Consider the following 16,378-nt stretch of genomic DNA (forward strand, 5'->3'; position numbering starts at 1 on the left):
TTGTTAAAGTTATTAGCCTATGGCTTCACATACTATTTCCAACTTAAACTGTGAATATTTGAATGATATATTCAATATGTACAAGTACAATATAATAGTTGAGTGTTAATAGTTAAAAGAGATTGTGTTGGCTTATTACTATAACTTAGATGAACATCAAACCAGATTTTAACAAAAATTTATACATAAACGCAGTCATTTCTAAAGGATTTACATACTCTTTCTTGCCACTGTATATTGTATTTAAGGTTGACAACTGTAAACACCTTGAATTCATAAATACTATAACCCAATTATACACAAAATCCTTTAAAATCTTCAAATATTGTAAGCACGTTTCAGCAGGGCCTTCTTAACCTCTAAATATCCCCTGTCTAGATTTGTAAAGCGCTGCAAAATATGTTCGAAGCTGTGTTTTGAAGCATATTTTGTTACTGGTTATATCACAGGCAAGATCTAGATATCCTTTGTTTAAAAATAGTGATTTCCACCTGCCTACACCCAACCAGAAGTCTTCTACTCTTTTGTAGCTTATTACAGCTATCAAAATATCCACTAAACTGTTGTTGGGTTAGGTGTTCATGAGGCCCAAACTGAACTTTATATGGCCTATTCACATGTGCTGAACAGTAGCTGAATGGCACTTAGTTGTCCAAATTTAGGTGTTCAACTAAAGATGTGGTACATCAATCAGCTGAAGCTCTCAGTCTATCAGTAGCACCCAGTCCAAGGCTTCCTAACTGAAGCCTCGGGAGCAGTTTTTGCAAGTTTGGGGTGAAACCATATATAAACCCAGTGTCACGAACTAGGCTACTCTAGGCATGTTAGTGGGTGAAAGGGAATAAATAAAATTAAAAAAGTCACTATATGTCTTCACTAGACAGAAAATATTGATTTAAAAAAAAAAAAAAAAAATTCCTCTTCACACCAAACATATTCTAGTGTAAATACAGCCATTATAGTTTCTTAATTTCTCCAATAAGTATGATACATGGAAAAAAATAAAAGCTGTCACAACAAGAATAATTTGAAAATGAGTAGTACTAAATTACTTCAACCAAATTATATTCCCACAAAATGCAATTTTGCAAAAAGCTATGAAACCACAGTACTATTATGTAATCTTCTTCATTAACATGGTTCTTATATCAGACAAAGGCAGAACTTAATAAAGGAACAGTTATCATGAACAAAAATAATAATAATAAAAAAAAAATAGTCACAGTGCATACCTATACAAAATAAATTGCAAACAAATTACACCAAACAGACAAAGAGCTTCTAGTGGGGAAATGGTGACGCACTGCAACTTTGATTTGGCTTTTAAAATAGATTTCAACATTTTTGTTGGTCTCAGAGATTATATGCACTTTTTTTTTTGCCTGTTACCGGTTCTATCCCGGCACTTCTCAGAGGGAGCAAAGGGGCTGAAGTATTCCTTAAATACAATTTCCCAAACCTACTTCTCTGTAATCATATCCCAATCTTAACCACCCCCTTATCTACTCATACCTTACAGGCAACCTTTTTTCTTTCTCATACCTTGACATTGAGCCGACGTTTGGGCAGTGATCTGCTGGAGATTTATTCAATCAAACCTCACTGCTGCCATTAGATCCACTTGAAAATAGCTGTAACCTATTTAGCTCAATGTTATTTTAATTTGATCCGCAGGATATACAGTAAAACTCAGAGAAATCCATCAGCCAAATAGAACATAATTAAGCTTTGTCAATAGACCACTGAAATGTTTCCAGTGTAGTGCAGGAGGTGGTAATAGAGCCTCTTCAGTCTAGCATTTGCTAGCAATGATCTAGTATAGTTTACTTGATTAATAGCTGAATTTAATAGACACTTTCTCGGACTTTGTTTTCTGCTATTAACAAGGTCAGTGGCATTGGTTTACCTACAGATTTTCCTCTGTCTATGACAGCATTGCTTGCTGGAATAAATAGTATACACATATGCACACGGAGAAACGAGTACCAGCTAATTATCAGCAATAAAATACACAAACAAAATCCTTCTAACGTATACCTGAGCTCGAAGAAGTTCTATTGTCTCTACATCTTCCTTGTGTTTGTCAATGGTTTTGTTCAGTTCATCAATCTGAAACTGCTTCTTTGCCAGAGCTTTTTCACATGCGTCAAGCTTTTGAACCAAATCATCATACTGAACTTTGGATACGCTTTCAGACTAGGGGACAACAAAAAGAAAAATAATAGTCACTCTCCAAACATTTGTCAACTTTATAATTAACTTCTGTCTTTACAATTTATATTGTTATGTAAAATGATGATATAAGAAATAACAGCATCTTATCCATTTACATTAACAATGAGAGAAAAAAAAAGTTAGGGTCAAGACAAGCTCTTTTTACACAAACTATTATTGTAACAAGACTGCCTGCAACATCCGTTATTATTGTGTTCTAATTAAGATCACTATTCCCAAGTAAGGCTTTTCTTTATTGTGGTTTCTAGATTAATAGTAGCAATAAGTATCCCTTTAAAAATTCTACAGCAGGAGAGCATCCTAACAGGTAGGTCTCCAGATCTTTTAGAACTAAAACATCCATGATGCTTTGCCATTCTAAAGGGAGGGTTGCAAAGCAACATGGGAGTTTTACAACATCTGGGGATCTACCTTTTGAGAACCCTTGATGTTATGCATGTCTATAAAAGAACAAACTACGTGTCTTTAGCTTGATAATCTCAAGTGTAAAAGTAGAATCCTTTCTACATGTATTTTAAATAAAATCACTGCTTGGAGTGGAGGTGGAAGTTACATAAATTATACAATGAATGGATATTTCTGATTTATACCAATTTTTTTATTTTATTTTTTAACACTGTTCGTACACAAACTCTAAATATTAAAAATATATTTACTTACTTCAATTTTTTTTAATTCCTCATATTCATTCTTTAGTGTGTCATGGGATTCTTGGAACGAGGACAATCTATTTCTGTGAGAAAAAATACACATATATAAAAAGAAAACAAACCTGCTGTATCAGAATTAATGGGATATAGAGGCAATATGTTAATATTTCTATTAGGTAGACACTTGCAGAACACAGACTGGTGATGGTTTGGTAAATTTGTATTCCTAACACTATTGAGTCCACTGGTACCCCTCCCCTGGCTCAAAATCTTTTAACACTAACCTGATTTCAGAGCCTATGTCTCTCAGTGCTGGGTTGGCACTCCGCCTCCTCTGACAGGTGAAGGGAGGGCTAATGCGCATGCATGGCAAGTGACGCTGGATGTCTTCATGTCGGTAAGCCATCACGAGATGCCTCTATTTGCTGTCTGATTGACAGCCACTAAAGGCAGTCTTACTCCTGCAATGAAATTATAGCAGTTTCTCAAAAACTGCAATTATTTACATTGCAGGACTAAATGGGACTGGGACACTGCACCTAGACTAATTCAATGAGCTGAAGTGGTCTGAGTGACTATAGTGTCCCTTTAATATGAGATTCAGGAGGTATGAAAAGTCAAATATATTTTTAGAATTTTGTGAACATTATGTGGAAACGGTCACTCCCCAGGATTTTTAATATTATAATCACTTATCCTTATATGTAACACATTTGTATTTGTGAGATGTGAAAAAGGAAAAAAATAATTTTTGAAAAACCAAATATGCAGAAATGCACACCTCTTAATCACACAACTGGATGCATCCATTAAAGCTCCTTGTCAATCATCGTTATAAACTCTGTCATTAGCCTCTGCCAGTCAGCATAGAATAACCATGTATAGAACAAGAGAAATTAAACATTTCCATTTATTCTCTTCATTTACAATGTTTGCCCTGCCTTTGCCTTGTCTGACCTGAATTATGTCATCATTTAAATTTTTTTTTTTTTAATTCTTTATTTTGGTTGTGCACGGTGTGAACAGACAGCCGGCGTGTGCCACAACAGCGACATCCGGTAGAATAGTTGAACATTGGTAATACATGTTATGGCATTTGATTTACAGGCACATTTTTATAATATTTATGTAATCTCTAGAACTGTAGTTTAGGTTCACGTTTGGTTTTGAATACGGTTGCATAATGCACATGTCTGTGGATGTGATAGCAGGCACAACTATATATATTAATTCAACATTCCACTACTGTGTACAAATTAACAAACATGTTTAAAACAGAGTTTTAACATCACTCTAGCCCAATTACGTTGTGACATAGGTGTTGGAGCAGGTAGCCCCAGCCATGACTTGTCGTCTAACTGTCAGCTGGTCAGTGATGGCCTATGGGCTATGGGCTATACCGATGCACATTTTCATTAGGAGTCTAGGTTTGAACACCTTTAAACTTAAATGCAGTATGACAGCAGAAAACGGTACAACAGGAAACGAGGCATGCATTTAGTATTATGGCTGGCGGCGCTTCTCTGACATCGATATGTCTATGACTATGCAAAAATTTAAACAGCCTAACGAAGCCTATGCAGTTGAGTTAGCAGTAACTAAATAAAATACATATAAAAGTTAAACTAAAAAGCTGAAGTAAGGAGCGCCAAACGGCAGTTAACAGTGCTAGAGGCAGCCTATGATGTGTAGTCATGTTCTATACTCTCTAAGCAGAAAGATGCCCTGCATAAAATCTAGGGTGGGACGCTTAGAGAAACTCGAGTGGGTCAATAGGTATAACATTTGAGAGCAGTTAGTACAGTCCACACATTGTTAAAGGCAATGCTAATATGCATGAGAGTACAATTGCATTGGGTAAATAACTGCTATGTGATCTGTGGTTAACGAGCTAGTTGCCTGCGGTAAGTATATTGTATGGTTTGCTCCACTGCTGCTACATTGAACGAAAAGTCTCTGCTGCGCATTGCCAGGGCCATACTGTGAGACATACTGTGCAGTGGGATTTTGCAGTGTCTCTGCTGTAGGGCCTGCAGGTTGTCTCTGGGTCAGTCCGCCTCGGTCAGCCAACACCAGCTCTGGAGGATAGGCTGTTGGGCCCAGAGCACTGCCGGGTATCTTCCCTCGTTGGTTGTGGATGGGCTCTGTGCCGGTGTAGTTCGCCGGGCAGCAGCCCTGTCGCATTGTGGACTGTGCTGAACTTGTGCTCCGAGGTCTGTATTCCGGTCGAGTGGTGAGGTAAGGTAGCGCCAACATATTCTGCAGCGCTTAGAGCTGGTAAACTCAGGACAATGTCCTTGATTTATGTGGCAGCAACATGGGTTAAGTCTGGCGTGACTTGTGCTGCAGGAGGGAGGACCGCGATCAGCCGACTCCCGACAGTGGGAAGTGTAGAGACCCAGAAGGTGATATTCGGCACAAGGCGCCCCTTTTTGTGTGCTTTCGGTGGTCCTGTTTGGCAGGGTGCTCGGGGTCTTGCAGTCGGCCTCTGAGGGTGCCGACTCTCCGAGGGGCAGGCGGAATGCTAGGTTGCAGGGGTGCTAGCAGGTGTGGGATTACGGCCTGGACCTGTGCCCATTATGAGCTGCCGTTGTGGGTGAGCAGCCCAAGAGGGCACTGACCAGGACTCCTTACCGCTTGGCCTCCGCCAACTTGGTGTCTGTGGCTGGATTGCAGGTTTCGCCAGTCGTGCCTGTCATGCCCCCTGTTTCTCCGGTGTGTATTAGGCGCGGCGGCCATTTTGTGTCCCATGCGGTCTCAGGCTGGGCTCCCTGCTGATCGGCTGTAGCGATCGGGTCTCGAGGATGTGTAGACCGGGATCACCCCCCCGGTCCATAGGGGGGGGTTCGGGGCCGGTGTCCCCGTGGGTCCGACTCTGAGTGCTGGACGGTGTGCTGCAGGGCGGCGGCCGTCTGCCCAGCTTGCCACCGGGGTAGGCCGCAATGGAGTCAGATCGGCTTTCTCTCCCAGGGGACTGAAGCCTATCAGGCCAGCCTCACCCTGGTTCCAGGATACTCCGCCCGGTGGGGGCCGCCGTTGCCGGTCTGTTTTAAGACGATAATCGTAAGGTTAGTGTATAGTTTCATTTTAGGTTGCAGGAGCTGGTCTTGCATGCGACCAGCCAGCTCGGCGGTCCGGCCCCGCCCCCATTATTTAAATTTTTTAATTACATTTTTATTAAAGATTTATGAAAACAGAGCATCAAGTTATAAGTGGCATTCAACAATATAAATTTTAGAGAAGTGGCAGTTGTTTAAATTTTAAACATGTTACATTTGAAACAGTAATTGACTCCATGAAGTATTTACAAAATCAGGAAAAATAAAATGTATTTTGAATTAATTTACGCAACACTCCAAACAGCACAAAAACTACAATGCGCTGTAGTGGTTATGGTGTCAGGAGTGCCCAGGCACCCTCCAAACGCAAATTGTCCAACCTTTTGGTAACATTTCCGTTTCTTACCTGATGTCTGCCAGTTGCCATCTCCACAATGCAGAGCTTAGCTCATTGATATTGATTTTTTTAGAGCCGATACCGATAATCTGTGAACTTTCAGGCCGATAGCCAATAATTTACCGATATTCTGTACATTTACCATTTTGAAAAAATAAACAATTTCTCAAGGTAAATGCACAAAAGATACATGCCAAATGTAGTGGATGCAGTGTGTTTAGACAGGGGAGCTGTGTGTGTATATAATGAATATAATGAATTGCCAGATTAGAGTGTTTGTGTAGTGTGTATATAATGGATGCAGTGAGTGTGTGTGTGTAGTGTGCGTATAGTGAATGCAGTGTGTGTGTAGTGTGCGTATAGTGAATGCAGTGTGTGTGTGTAGTGTGCGTATAGTGAATGGAAAATAGGGTGTGTGCGCTTAAGATTATAAAACTAGATAAATAGTATAAAAATTATCAAAAATAATTTATTAATTAAGTAAAAAATAAATCAGCAAAGGACTAATTCCGATCACCACTGTTATACCTTAACCGGACAATTAAATACAAAAATCTCATAAAACAGAATAACAAAAAAAATAAATAAAAAAAGGCAAAGAAATTGTATCCACAAACTAACTGCACTGAATGGCCAAAAAGATGGACTAACCTCAATATAAAGAATATATATATAGAGGTCTGATCACTAAGTGAAGGTAGGGTGGATACAAATTATATACCAAAAAACACAATAATAATAATAAATGGGAAAAAAATATATATCTGTCCTCGGTGTGGGCCCCCACCTGAGGTAGATATAACCAGAAGATGAATAAATGAGATATATAAAAATAAAAGACAAGAGACAAGAAACAATAATACTAAGTGAAATAATATAAAATGAAAAAAAAACCAGTAATTGTCCGGAAGTCCTCCCTGGGTAGGCAGAATAAAGGTGATGTTGGGCGGATCAAAGAGCAACCAGATGAACCCTCGTTATGGGAACTCCAACTCTCTCACACTGCGGTCGGGATCTTCAAAAAAGACCACAGTGGAGGTGAAGCCGTGAAGATGGACAAAGTAGGTGCAGAGTGGAACAACAACCGCCCAGACAGCAACCAGCAGATAGAAACCGCGGTCGGTATTTTCAAAAAAGACCGCGGTATTCAGCCAAAGATGAAGACAGGACGTCAAACCCAGGGGAAATGGAAAGAAAGGAACAGCCAGCAGCCCACAGATCAACGCGTTTCGTCCCAAACTGTGGGACTTTATCAAGATCAGTACTTGTGCCTAGATCACCACCCAGGGTTTAAATACCTGCTCAAGATAAAACCAGCAGGTGAACCCCGGAGTGGATAATTGTCAGTAATCAAGCTACATCAGTGAAACCTGTTAAACATAGAACAGGTGCTAATGATACATACACTAAACTGACAGTTTAACACACAGGTAAACAGTTTAACAAATTAGTTCCACACAATCTTTTTTTTTTTTTTAGCGAATTATTTCCACACAATCTGATTTAATATTCACATATAAAGCTCCATTAAAACTATACACATAATATAAAAGAAATTTATAATAAATTCTATTAGACAGCAAAAATCTAGGTCAGGGGAGAAAAAAACATCTCCATACAAAGAGAATGCAGTGCAGATGCCCCCTATATTATTGTTACATCTCAATAATATAGCTATATAATTTTCCTCAATGAACCAACTAGATATAGAAAAGGGACCTCAAACTAAAAAAGTTCTATCTCCTCGTTTAGGCCATTGGGTGTGAGGGAGTCTAACCTAAAAATCCATAAGGACTCAGCCCTGATCAGGTGTCTTTTCCTAATAGCAAAATCCCTAGTGGGAGGTATAAACTCTATTCCCATCACTTTAATAGATGCCGGGTCACTATTATGAAACAACTCAAAATGTCGAGCAACCGAAGATCTCCTATCTTTGTTCAATATAGCCAGTCTATGCTCTCTAAATCTAGATTTCAGGGGTCTAGTGGTCTGTCCCACATAATGCTGATTACACGGACAGATCAAAAGGTATACGACAAAGGGGGTACTACATGTAATCCTATGGTTGACCACAAAAGTTTCTTCTCCCCTATATGATTTAAAGGTGGACGTATTATGACAAATAAACCCACAGGTCAGGCATCTGCTCCGCCCACAACGTAAATTGTTGACACCATTCTTACTAGTAGCTGGCCCCTCCACATTGTCCCTTAGTTTAGAGGGGGCTAATATATTTTTCAGGTTTGGGGCTCTCCTAAAGGTAATCTTCGGGAGTTCTGGAATACTAAAGCAAAGTAAAGGGTCCTTTCTAAGGATAGGCCAGTATTTATAAACGACACTAATAATATCATCATAACATTTGTTAAAAACCGTAGTAAAGACAGGAGAAATCCCCACCCCCACATCCTTAGTACTGATATTGTATTTAGCTCTCCTCTTTTGTGGACAGTTATATTCATACAAAAGGTTAAGGATAAGTTCGTGATTGTTACTGTGTGACACCCTAATCAAGTGTGACTCTTTATCAAGTGGCCCTACCCTATTCTTTAAACGGCCTAACGGAGGGACAAGGTCCTCTCTATTTAGTGTCCCTGCCCTCAAATAAGCCCGTCTGATCTGCTCAGCTGGATACGCTTTTTCTATGAAGCGACGACATAAAACGAGTGACTCTCTCTCATAGTCCATAAGGGAGGAACAATTGCGCCTTAACCTATAGAATTGTCCAGAAGGGATATTTTGGATCCAAGTGGGATGGTGGCCACTATCAGCATGGAGATATCCATTAACGTCAACACTCTTTTGGAAGGTCCTAGTTAGAACTCTCCCCTGAAAACCAGTCAGGGTGAGATCAAGAAAATCAATGGTGGACAAATGTCTATGATAAGTAAAGGTAAGTCCCCATAAATTATTATTTAGGTAGGAGATAAAATCTTCTAATTCTTCCCAACCCCCCCTCCAAATGATAAGGATGTCGTCAATGAACCTGCGATAGAAGGCGAGTCGCCCCCTCCAATGCGAATTTTCCAAAATCATGGTGCTCTCCCAGAGGCCCATGAACAAATTGGCATAGGATGGGGCGAAACTCGCCCCCATCGCAGTCCCCTTGGTTTGTAGATAAAAAACTTCATCAAATTCAAAATAATTATGCTTTAAGATAAATTCTGTGAATTTCAAAATAAAATCAGCCTGTAATTCCGGTAATAGAGGATCAGATGAGAGATAATATGAAATAGCTCTGAGGCCAAGAGCATGATCAATATTAGTGTAGAGTGAAACTACATCAATGGTGGCCCAACAATAATAATCTTGCCACTCAACCTCTTCCATAAGGGACAGGACATGACCTGTATCCTTAATAAAGGAAGGTAGATGGGGAACATACCTCTGAAGGTGGAAATCAACCCATTTAGAAATGGGAGCTATGAGGGAACCTATACCAGAAATGATGGGACGACCTGGCGGTCGAGTGAGGGATTTATGGACCTTGGGCAGATGGTAAAAAATGGGTATGTTACACTGTGCGGCCAAAAAGAAACCCTTTTCCTTCTTATCTATACATCCACTAGAGAAAGCTAATTCTATAAGGACTCTCAACTCCTTTTCATATTGCTTCGTAGGGTCATTCTTTAAAACCCGATAATATTCTCTGTTACCCAAAATATTCATAGCTTCCTCAATGTAATCATTCCTATTTAACAAAACAATTCCACCTCCCTTATCCGCCCCTTTGATAATAAGATCAGGGTTATTCTTAAGACTCTTAATGGCTAATAGCTCCTGCTGGTTAAGATTATTAGAACTATTTTTCGATTTGTTAATAGCGCCACAGCGCAAACATAAATCCTTAAACTCCTTCAAGACCAAATCATAAAACAATTGAATAAACTGTCCCTTATCAGCCTGTGGATAGAAAGTAGAGGGGGCCTTCAACCCCGATGAGATGTTAGCTTCAACGATACGCATAACATCCATCTCCAGTGATGGCAAATCCTGCTCCTCCAATAGAGAAAAAAGGTTATGGAAAACAATTTTGAGATGTAACAATAATATAGGGGGCATCTGCACTGCATTCTCTTTGTATGGAGATGTTTTTTTCTCCCCTGACCTAGATTTTTGCTGTCTAATAGAATTTATTATAAATTTCTTTTATATTATGTGTATAGTTTTAATGGAGCTTTATATGTGAATATTAAATCAGATTGTGTGGAAATAATTCGCTAAAAAAAAAAAAAAAAAAATAATTTTTGTTTATATGCTAATGTTAAATCAGATTGTGTGGAACTAATTTGTTAAACTGTTTACCTGTGTGTTAAACTGTCAGTTTAGTGTATGTATCATTAGCACCTGTTCTATGTTTAACAGGTTTCACTGATGTAGCTTGATTACTGACAATTATCCACTCCGGGGTTCACCTGCTGGTTTTATCTTGAGCAGGTATTTAAACCCTGGGTGGTGATCTAGGCACAAGTACTGATCTTGATAAAGTCCCACAGTTTGGGACGAAACGCGTTGATCTGTGGGCTGCTGGCTGTTCCTTTCTTTCCATTTCCCCTGGGTTTGACGTCCTGTCTTCATCTTTGGCTGAATACCGCGGTCTTTTTTGAAAATACCGACCGCGGTTTCTATCTGCTGGTTGCTGTCTGGGCGGTTGTTGTTCCACTCTGCACCTACTTTGTCCATCTTCACGGCTTCACCTCCACTGTGGTCTTTTTTGAAGATCCCGACCGCAGTGTGAGAGAGTTGGAGTTCCCATAACGAGGGTTCATCTGGTTGCTCTTTGATCCGCCCAACATCACCTTTATTCTGCCTACCCAGGGAGGACTTCCGGACAATTACTGGTTTTTTTTTCATTTTATATTATTTCACTTAGTATTATTGTTTCTTGTCTCTTGTCTTTTATTTTTATATATCTCATTTATTCATCTTCTGGTTATATCTACCTCAGGTGGGGGCCCACACCGAGGACAGATATATATTTTTTTCCCATTTATTATTATTATTGTGTTTTTTGGTATATAATTTGTATCCACCCTACCTTCACTTAGTGATCAGACCTCTATATATATATTCTTTATATTGAGGTTAGTCCATCTTTTTGGCCATTCAGTGCAGTTAGTTTGTGGATACAATTTCTTTGCCTTTTTTTATTTATTTTTTTTGTTATTCTGTTTTATGAGATTTTTGTATTTAATTGTCCGGTTAAGGTATAACAGTGGTGATCGGAATTAGTCCTTTGCTGATTTATTTTTTACTTAATAAATAAATTATTTTTGATAATTTTTATACTATTTATCTAGTTTTATAATCTTAAGCGCACACACCCTATTTTCCATTTCTGAGTATATAACTCATCAAGTCGCTAGAGTGGGTGTGTAGCTGCTACTCTTCTTTTTTATTTATTTACTGATTTATTTGTGGTGTTATCACTGCATGTACCGTTTTCTATAAGTTTTTTTGTTCTTTAATAGCGCAGTTGGTGTGGTACCTATTTAGACAGCTTTTAATTGGTGTTTTAATTTAAATAACTATTATGAGCCTGAATAGCATTAATGACAGATTTGAGAGGAGAAAAACCTTTACCCTAGAAAATGATCATGTTTCTGGTGTTACTGGTTGTTCAGATGAGGCTGATATACGCAAATTATTTTATGATTTGGAGAAAAATTTGAAGAATGAAATGAAAGATTGGTGGGACAGTGTCCTTCTAAATAAGTATATAGAAAACAAGTTCATCCCTAGAGGATTGAGGTTTGATAAAAAACCGTTCTTTGAAGATAACATTTTATTGGAACAAGAATGGCTGGGAGCACTTGACTCTTGCTCCTTGATATTAATGAATATCCTGGTTAAATATAGGGAATCAAGATTGGTGATTACAGAGAAGAAGATTGATGATCTTCAAAAACAAATTGGCTCTACCCAGAACACGGCTGAGATCTCTAAACTGGATGATGTTATCAATCAACGATTGATTAAATTTGAGAAGGATATAATGCTCCAGAAAAATAAGAAATTTTTAAGGGATAAAAAGGACTATCAGACAGGACAGGTGAGAAGTTGGCAGCGTAAGAAAAGACTCAGGCAATCATTTGGTGACAGGAGGCGTGCGATCTTTAACACCACTGATAGCACCCCGCCAGGTCCCAAAATGGCATTTAATAAACGGTCAGGGGTCAAACAGAAAACCTATGCAGAAGTAGCGAGGAGCAACTCGTGGAGGGAGCACCCCTTACAGCCTGTGTATAGGAAGAGGGCTAATGATGGGAGATTTTATAGCTCTCCACGACCAAATAAGCATACTAAACAGACTAGGTCTGATAACCCTAATTTTATTCCTGTAACTGATGGTTCCCGTTTCACATCTAGGAACCAAGTGACGTCTGAGGCAAGGTTCCCACCTACACAAGAGTTGGGTGCCAGACCTAAGACGTCCCTTAATAGGATGAACAGGGGTAACTCGGAACAAGAGGATTTTTTAGAGATAGCTCCAGCTGGGGCAGCAAAGACCTTTCCATTATTCAAGGCTGCTCTTTCCAAAAAAAGGGGTGCAGTACTAGAGGAAGCAGAGGATGTGGTAGACAGCCCGTCCAAAGTGAGGTGCCTGTAATCAAAGGCATTTTTAATCTATCCTCGCACACCCTTAACCCCGGGGAGATGTCTCTCCTGAATAAAGGGTTGAAATTTTCACCTGATAGACTACCTAAGATATTCGAACTTTTTAAAGATCTTAATTATTTTGTGAGGAAGCTCACGATTCTGAGGTCATTTAATATTAAGCAAACTGTGGGTACCACAGAATGTCCAAGGATGTTCCATAATCCACAAGATAAAATTGTTTTCCATAACCTTTTTTCTCTATTGGAGGAGCAGGATTTGCCATCACTGGAGATGGATGTTATGCGTATCGTTGAAGCTAACATCTCATCGGGGTTGAAGGCCCCCTCTACTTTCTATCCACAGGCTGATAAGGGACAGTTTATTCAATTGTTTTATGATTTGGTCTTGAAGGAGTTTAAGGATTTATGTTTGCGCTGTGGCGCTATTAACAAATCGAAAAATAGTTCTAATAATCTTAACCAGCAGGAGCTATTAGCCATTAAGAGTCTTAAGAATAACCCTGATCTTATTATCAAAGGGGCGGATAAGGGAGGTGGAATTGTTTTGTTAAATAGGAATGATTACATTGAGGAAGCTATGAATATTTTGGGTAACAGAGAATATTATCGGGTTTTAAAGAATGACCCTACGAAGCAATATGAAAAGGAGTTGAGAGTCCTTATAGAATTAGCTTTCTCTAGTGGATGTATAGATAAGAAGGAAAAGGGTTTCTTTTTGGCCGCACAGTGTAACATACCCATTTTTTACCATCTGCCCAAGGTCCATAAATCCCTCACTCGACCGCCAGGTCGTCCCATCATTTCTGGTATAGGTTCCCTCATAGCTCCCATTTCTAAATGGGTTGATTTCCACCTTCAGAGGTATGTTCCCCATCTACCTTCCTTTATTAAGGATACAGGTCATGTCCTGTCCCTTATGGAAGAGGTTGAGTGGCAAGATTATTATTGTTGGGCCACCATTGATGTAGTTTCACTCTACACTAATATTGATCATGCTCTTGGCCTCAGAGCTATTTCATATTATCTCTCATCTGATCCTCTATTACCGGAATTACAGGCTGATTTTATTTTGAAATTCACAGAATTTATCTTAAAGCATAATTATTTTGAATTTGATGAAGTTTTTTATCTACAAACCAAGGGGACTGCGATGGGGGCGAGTTTCGCCCCATCCTATGCCAATTTGTTCATGGGCCTCTGGGAGAGCACCATGATTTTGGAAAATTCGCATTGGAGGGGGCGACTCGCCTTCTATCGCAGGTTCATTGACGACATCCTTATCATTTGGAGGGGGGGTTGGGAAGAATTAGAAGATTTTATCTCCTACCTAAATAATAATTTATGGGGACTTACCTTTACTTATCATAGACATTTGTCCACCATTGATTTTCTTGATCTCACCCTGACTGGTTTTCAGGGGAGAGTTCTAACTAGGACCTTCCAAAAGAGTGTTGACGTTAATGGATATCTCCATGCTGATAGTGGCCACCATCCCACTTGGATCCAAAATATCCCTTCTGGACAATTCTATAGGTTAAGGCGCAATTGTTCCTCCCTTATGGACTATGAGAGAGAGTCACTCGTTTTATGTCGTCGCTTCATAGAAAAAGCGTATCCAGCTGAGCAGATCAGACGGGCTTATTTGAGGGCAGGGACACTAAATAGAGAGGACCTTGTCCCTCCGTTAGGCCGTTTAAAGAATAGGGTAGGGCCACTTGATAAAGAGTCACACTTGATTAGGGTGTCACACAGTAACAATCACGAACTTATCCTTAACCTTTTGGATGAATATAACTGTCCACAAAAGAGGAGAGCTAAATACAATATCAGTACTAAGGATGTGGGGGTGGGGATTTCTCCTGTCTTTACTACGGTTTTTAACAAATGTTATGATGATATTATTAGTGTCGTTTATAAATACTGGCCTATCCTTAGAAAGGACCCTTTACTTTGCTTTAGTATTCCAGAACTCCCGAAGATTACCTTTAGGAGAGCCCCAAACCTGAAAAATATATTAGCCCCCTCTAAACTAAGGGACAATGTGGAGGGGCCAGCTACTAGTAAGAATGGTGTCAACAATTTACGTTGTGGGCGGAGCAGATGCCTGACCTGTGGGTTTATTTGTCATAATACGTCCACCTTTAAATCATATAGGGGAGAAGAAACTTTTGTGGTCAACCATAGGATTACATGTAGTACCCCCTTTGTCGTATACCTTTTGATCTGTCCGTGTAATCAGCATTATGTGGGACAGACCACTAGACCCCTGAAATCTAGATTTAGAGAGCATAGACTGGCTATATTGAACAAAGATAGGAGATCTTCGGTTGCTCGACATTTTGAGTTGTTTCATAATAGTGACCCGGCATCTATTAAAGTGATGGGAATAGAGTTTATACCTCCCACTAGGGATTTTGCTATTAGGAAAAGACACCTGATCAGGGCTGAGTCCTTATGGATTTTTAGGTTAGACTCCCTCACACCCAATGGCCTAAACGAGGAGATAGAACTTTTTTAGTTTGAGGTCCCTTTTCTATATCTAGTTGGTTCATTGAGGAAAATTATATAGCTATATTATTGAGATGTAACAATAATATAGGGGGCATCTGCACTGCATTCTCTTTGTATGGAGATGTTTTTTTCTCCCCTGACCTAGATTTTTGCTGTCTAATAGAATTTATTATAAATTTCTTTTATATTATGTGTATAGTTTTAATGGAGCTTTATATGTGAATATTAAATCAGATTGTGTGGAAATAATTCGCTAAAAAAAAAAAAATTTTTGTTTATATGCTAATGTTAAATCAGATTGTGTGGAACTAATTTGTTAAACTGTTTACCTGTGTGTTAAACTGTCAGTTTAGTGTATGTATCATTAGCACCTGTTCTATGTTTAACAGGTTTCACTGATGTAGCTTGATTACTGACAATTATCCACTCCGGGGTTCACCTGCTGGTTTTATCTTGAGCAGGTATTTAAACCCTGGGTGGTGATCTAGGCACAAGTACTGATCTTGATAAAGTCCCACAGTTTGGGACGAAACGCGTTGATCTGTGGGCTGCTGGCTGTTCCTTTCTTTCCATTTCCCCTGGGTTTGACGTCCTGTCTTCATCTTTGGCTGAATACCGCGGTCTTTTTTGAAAATACCGACCGCGGTTTCTATCTGCTGGTTGCTGTCTGGGCGGTTGTTGTTCCACTCTGCACCTACTTTGTCCATCTTCACGGCTTCACCTCCACTGTGGTCTTTTTTGAAGATCCCGACCGCAGTGTGAGAGAGTTGGAGTTCCCATAACGAGGGTTCATCTGGTTGCTCTTTGATCCGCCCAACATCACCTTTATTCTGCCTACCCAGGGAGGACTTCCGGACAATTACTGGTTTTTTTTTCATTTTATATTATTTCACTTAGTATTATTGTTTC

At 39.4% G+C, this 16,378-nt stretch overlaps 1 protein-coding gene across 2 annotated transcripts in view; it reads right to left on the bottom strand.

Moving 5' to 3' along the window:
- The window catches only part of OPTN (optineurin), a 60,259-nt gene that overhangs the window by 8,077 nt on the left and 35,804 nt on the right, over nucleotides 1-16,378 (bottom strand). For both annotated transcript variants that reach the window (XM_063448217.1, XM_063448216.1), the window contains exons 10-11: nucleotides 2,896-2,968; nucleotides 2,038-2,196 (exon numbers count right to left, since the gene is read on the bottom strand). In XM_063448217.1, coding sequence (XP_063304287.1) covers nucleotides 2,038-2,196; nucleotides 2,896-2,968 — 232 coding nt within the window. The remainder of the gene's footprint in view (nucleotides 1-2,037; nucleotides 2,197-2,895; nucleotides 2,969-16,378) is intronic.

Source organism: Pelobates fuscus, chromosome 3 (assembly GCF_036172605.1).
Source record: "Pelobates fuscus isolate aPelFus1 chromosome 3, aPelFus1.pri, whole genome shotgun sequence".
Taxonomy (NCBI): Eukaryota; Metazoa; Chordata; class Amphibia; order Anura; family Pelobatidae; genus Pelobates; species Pelobates fuscus.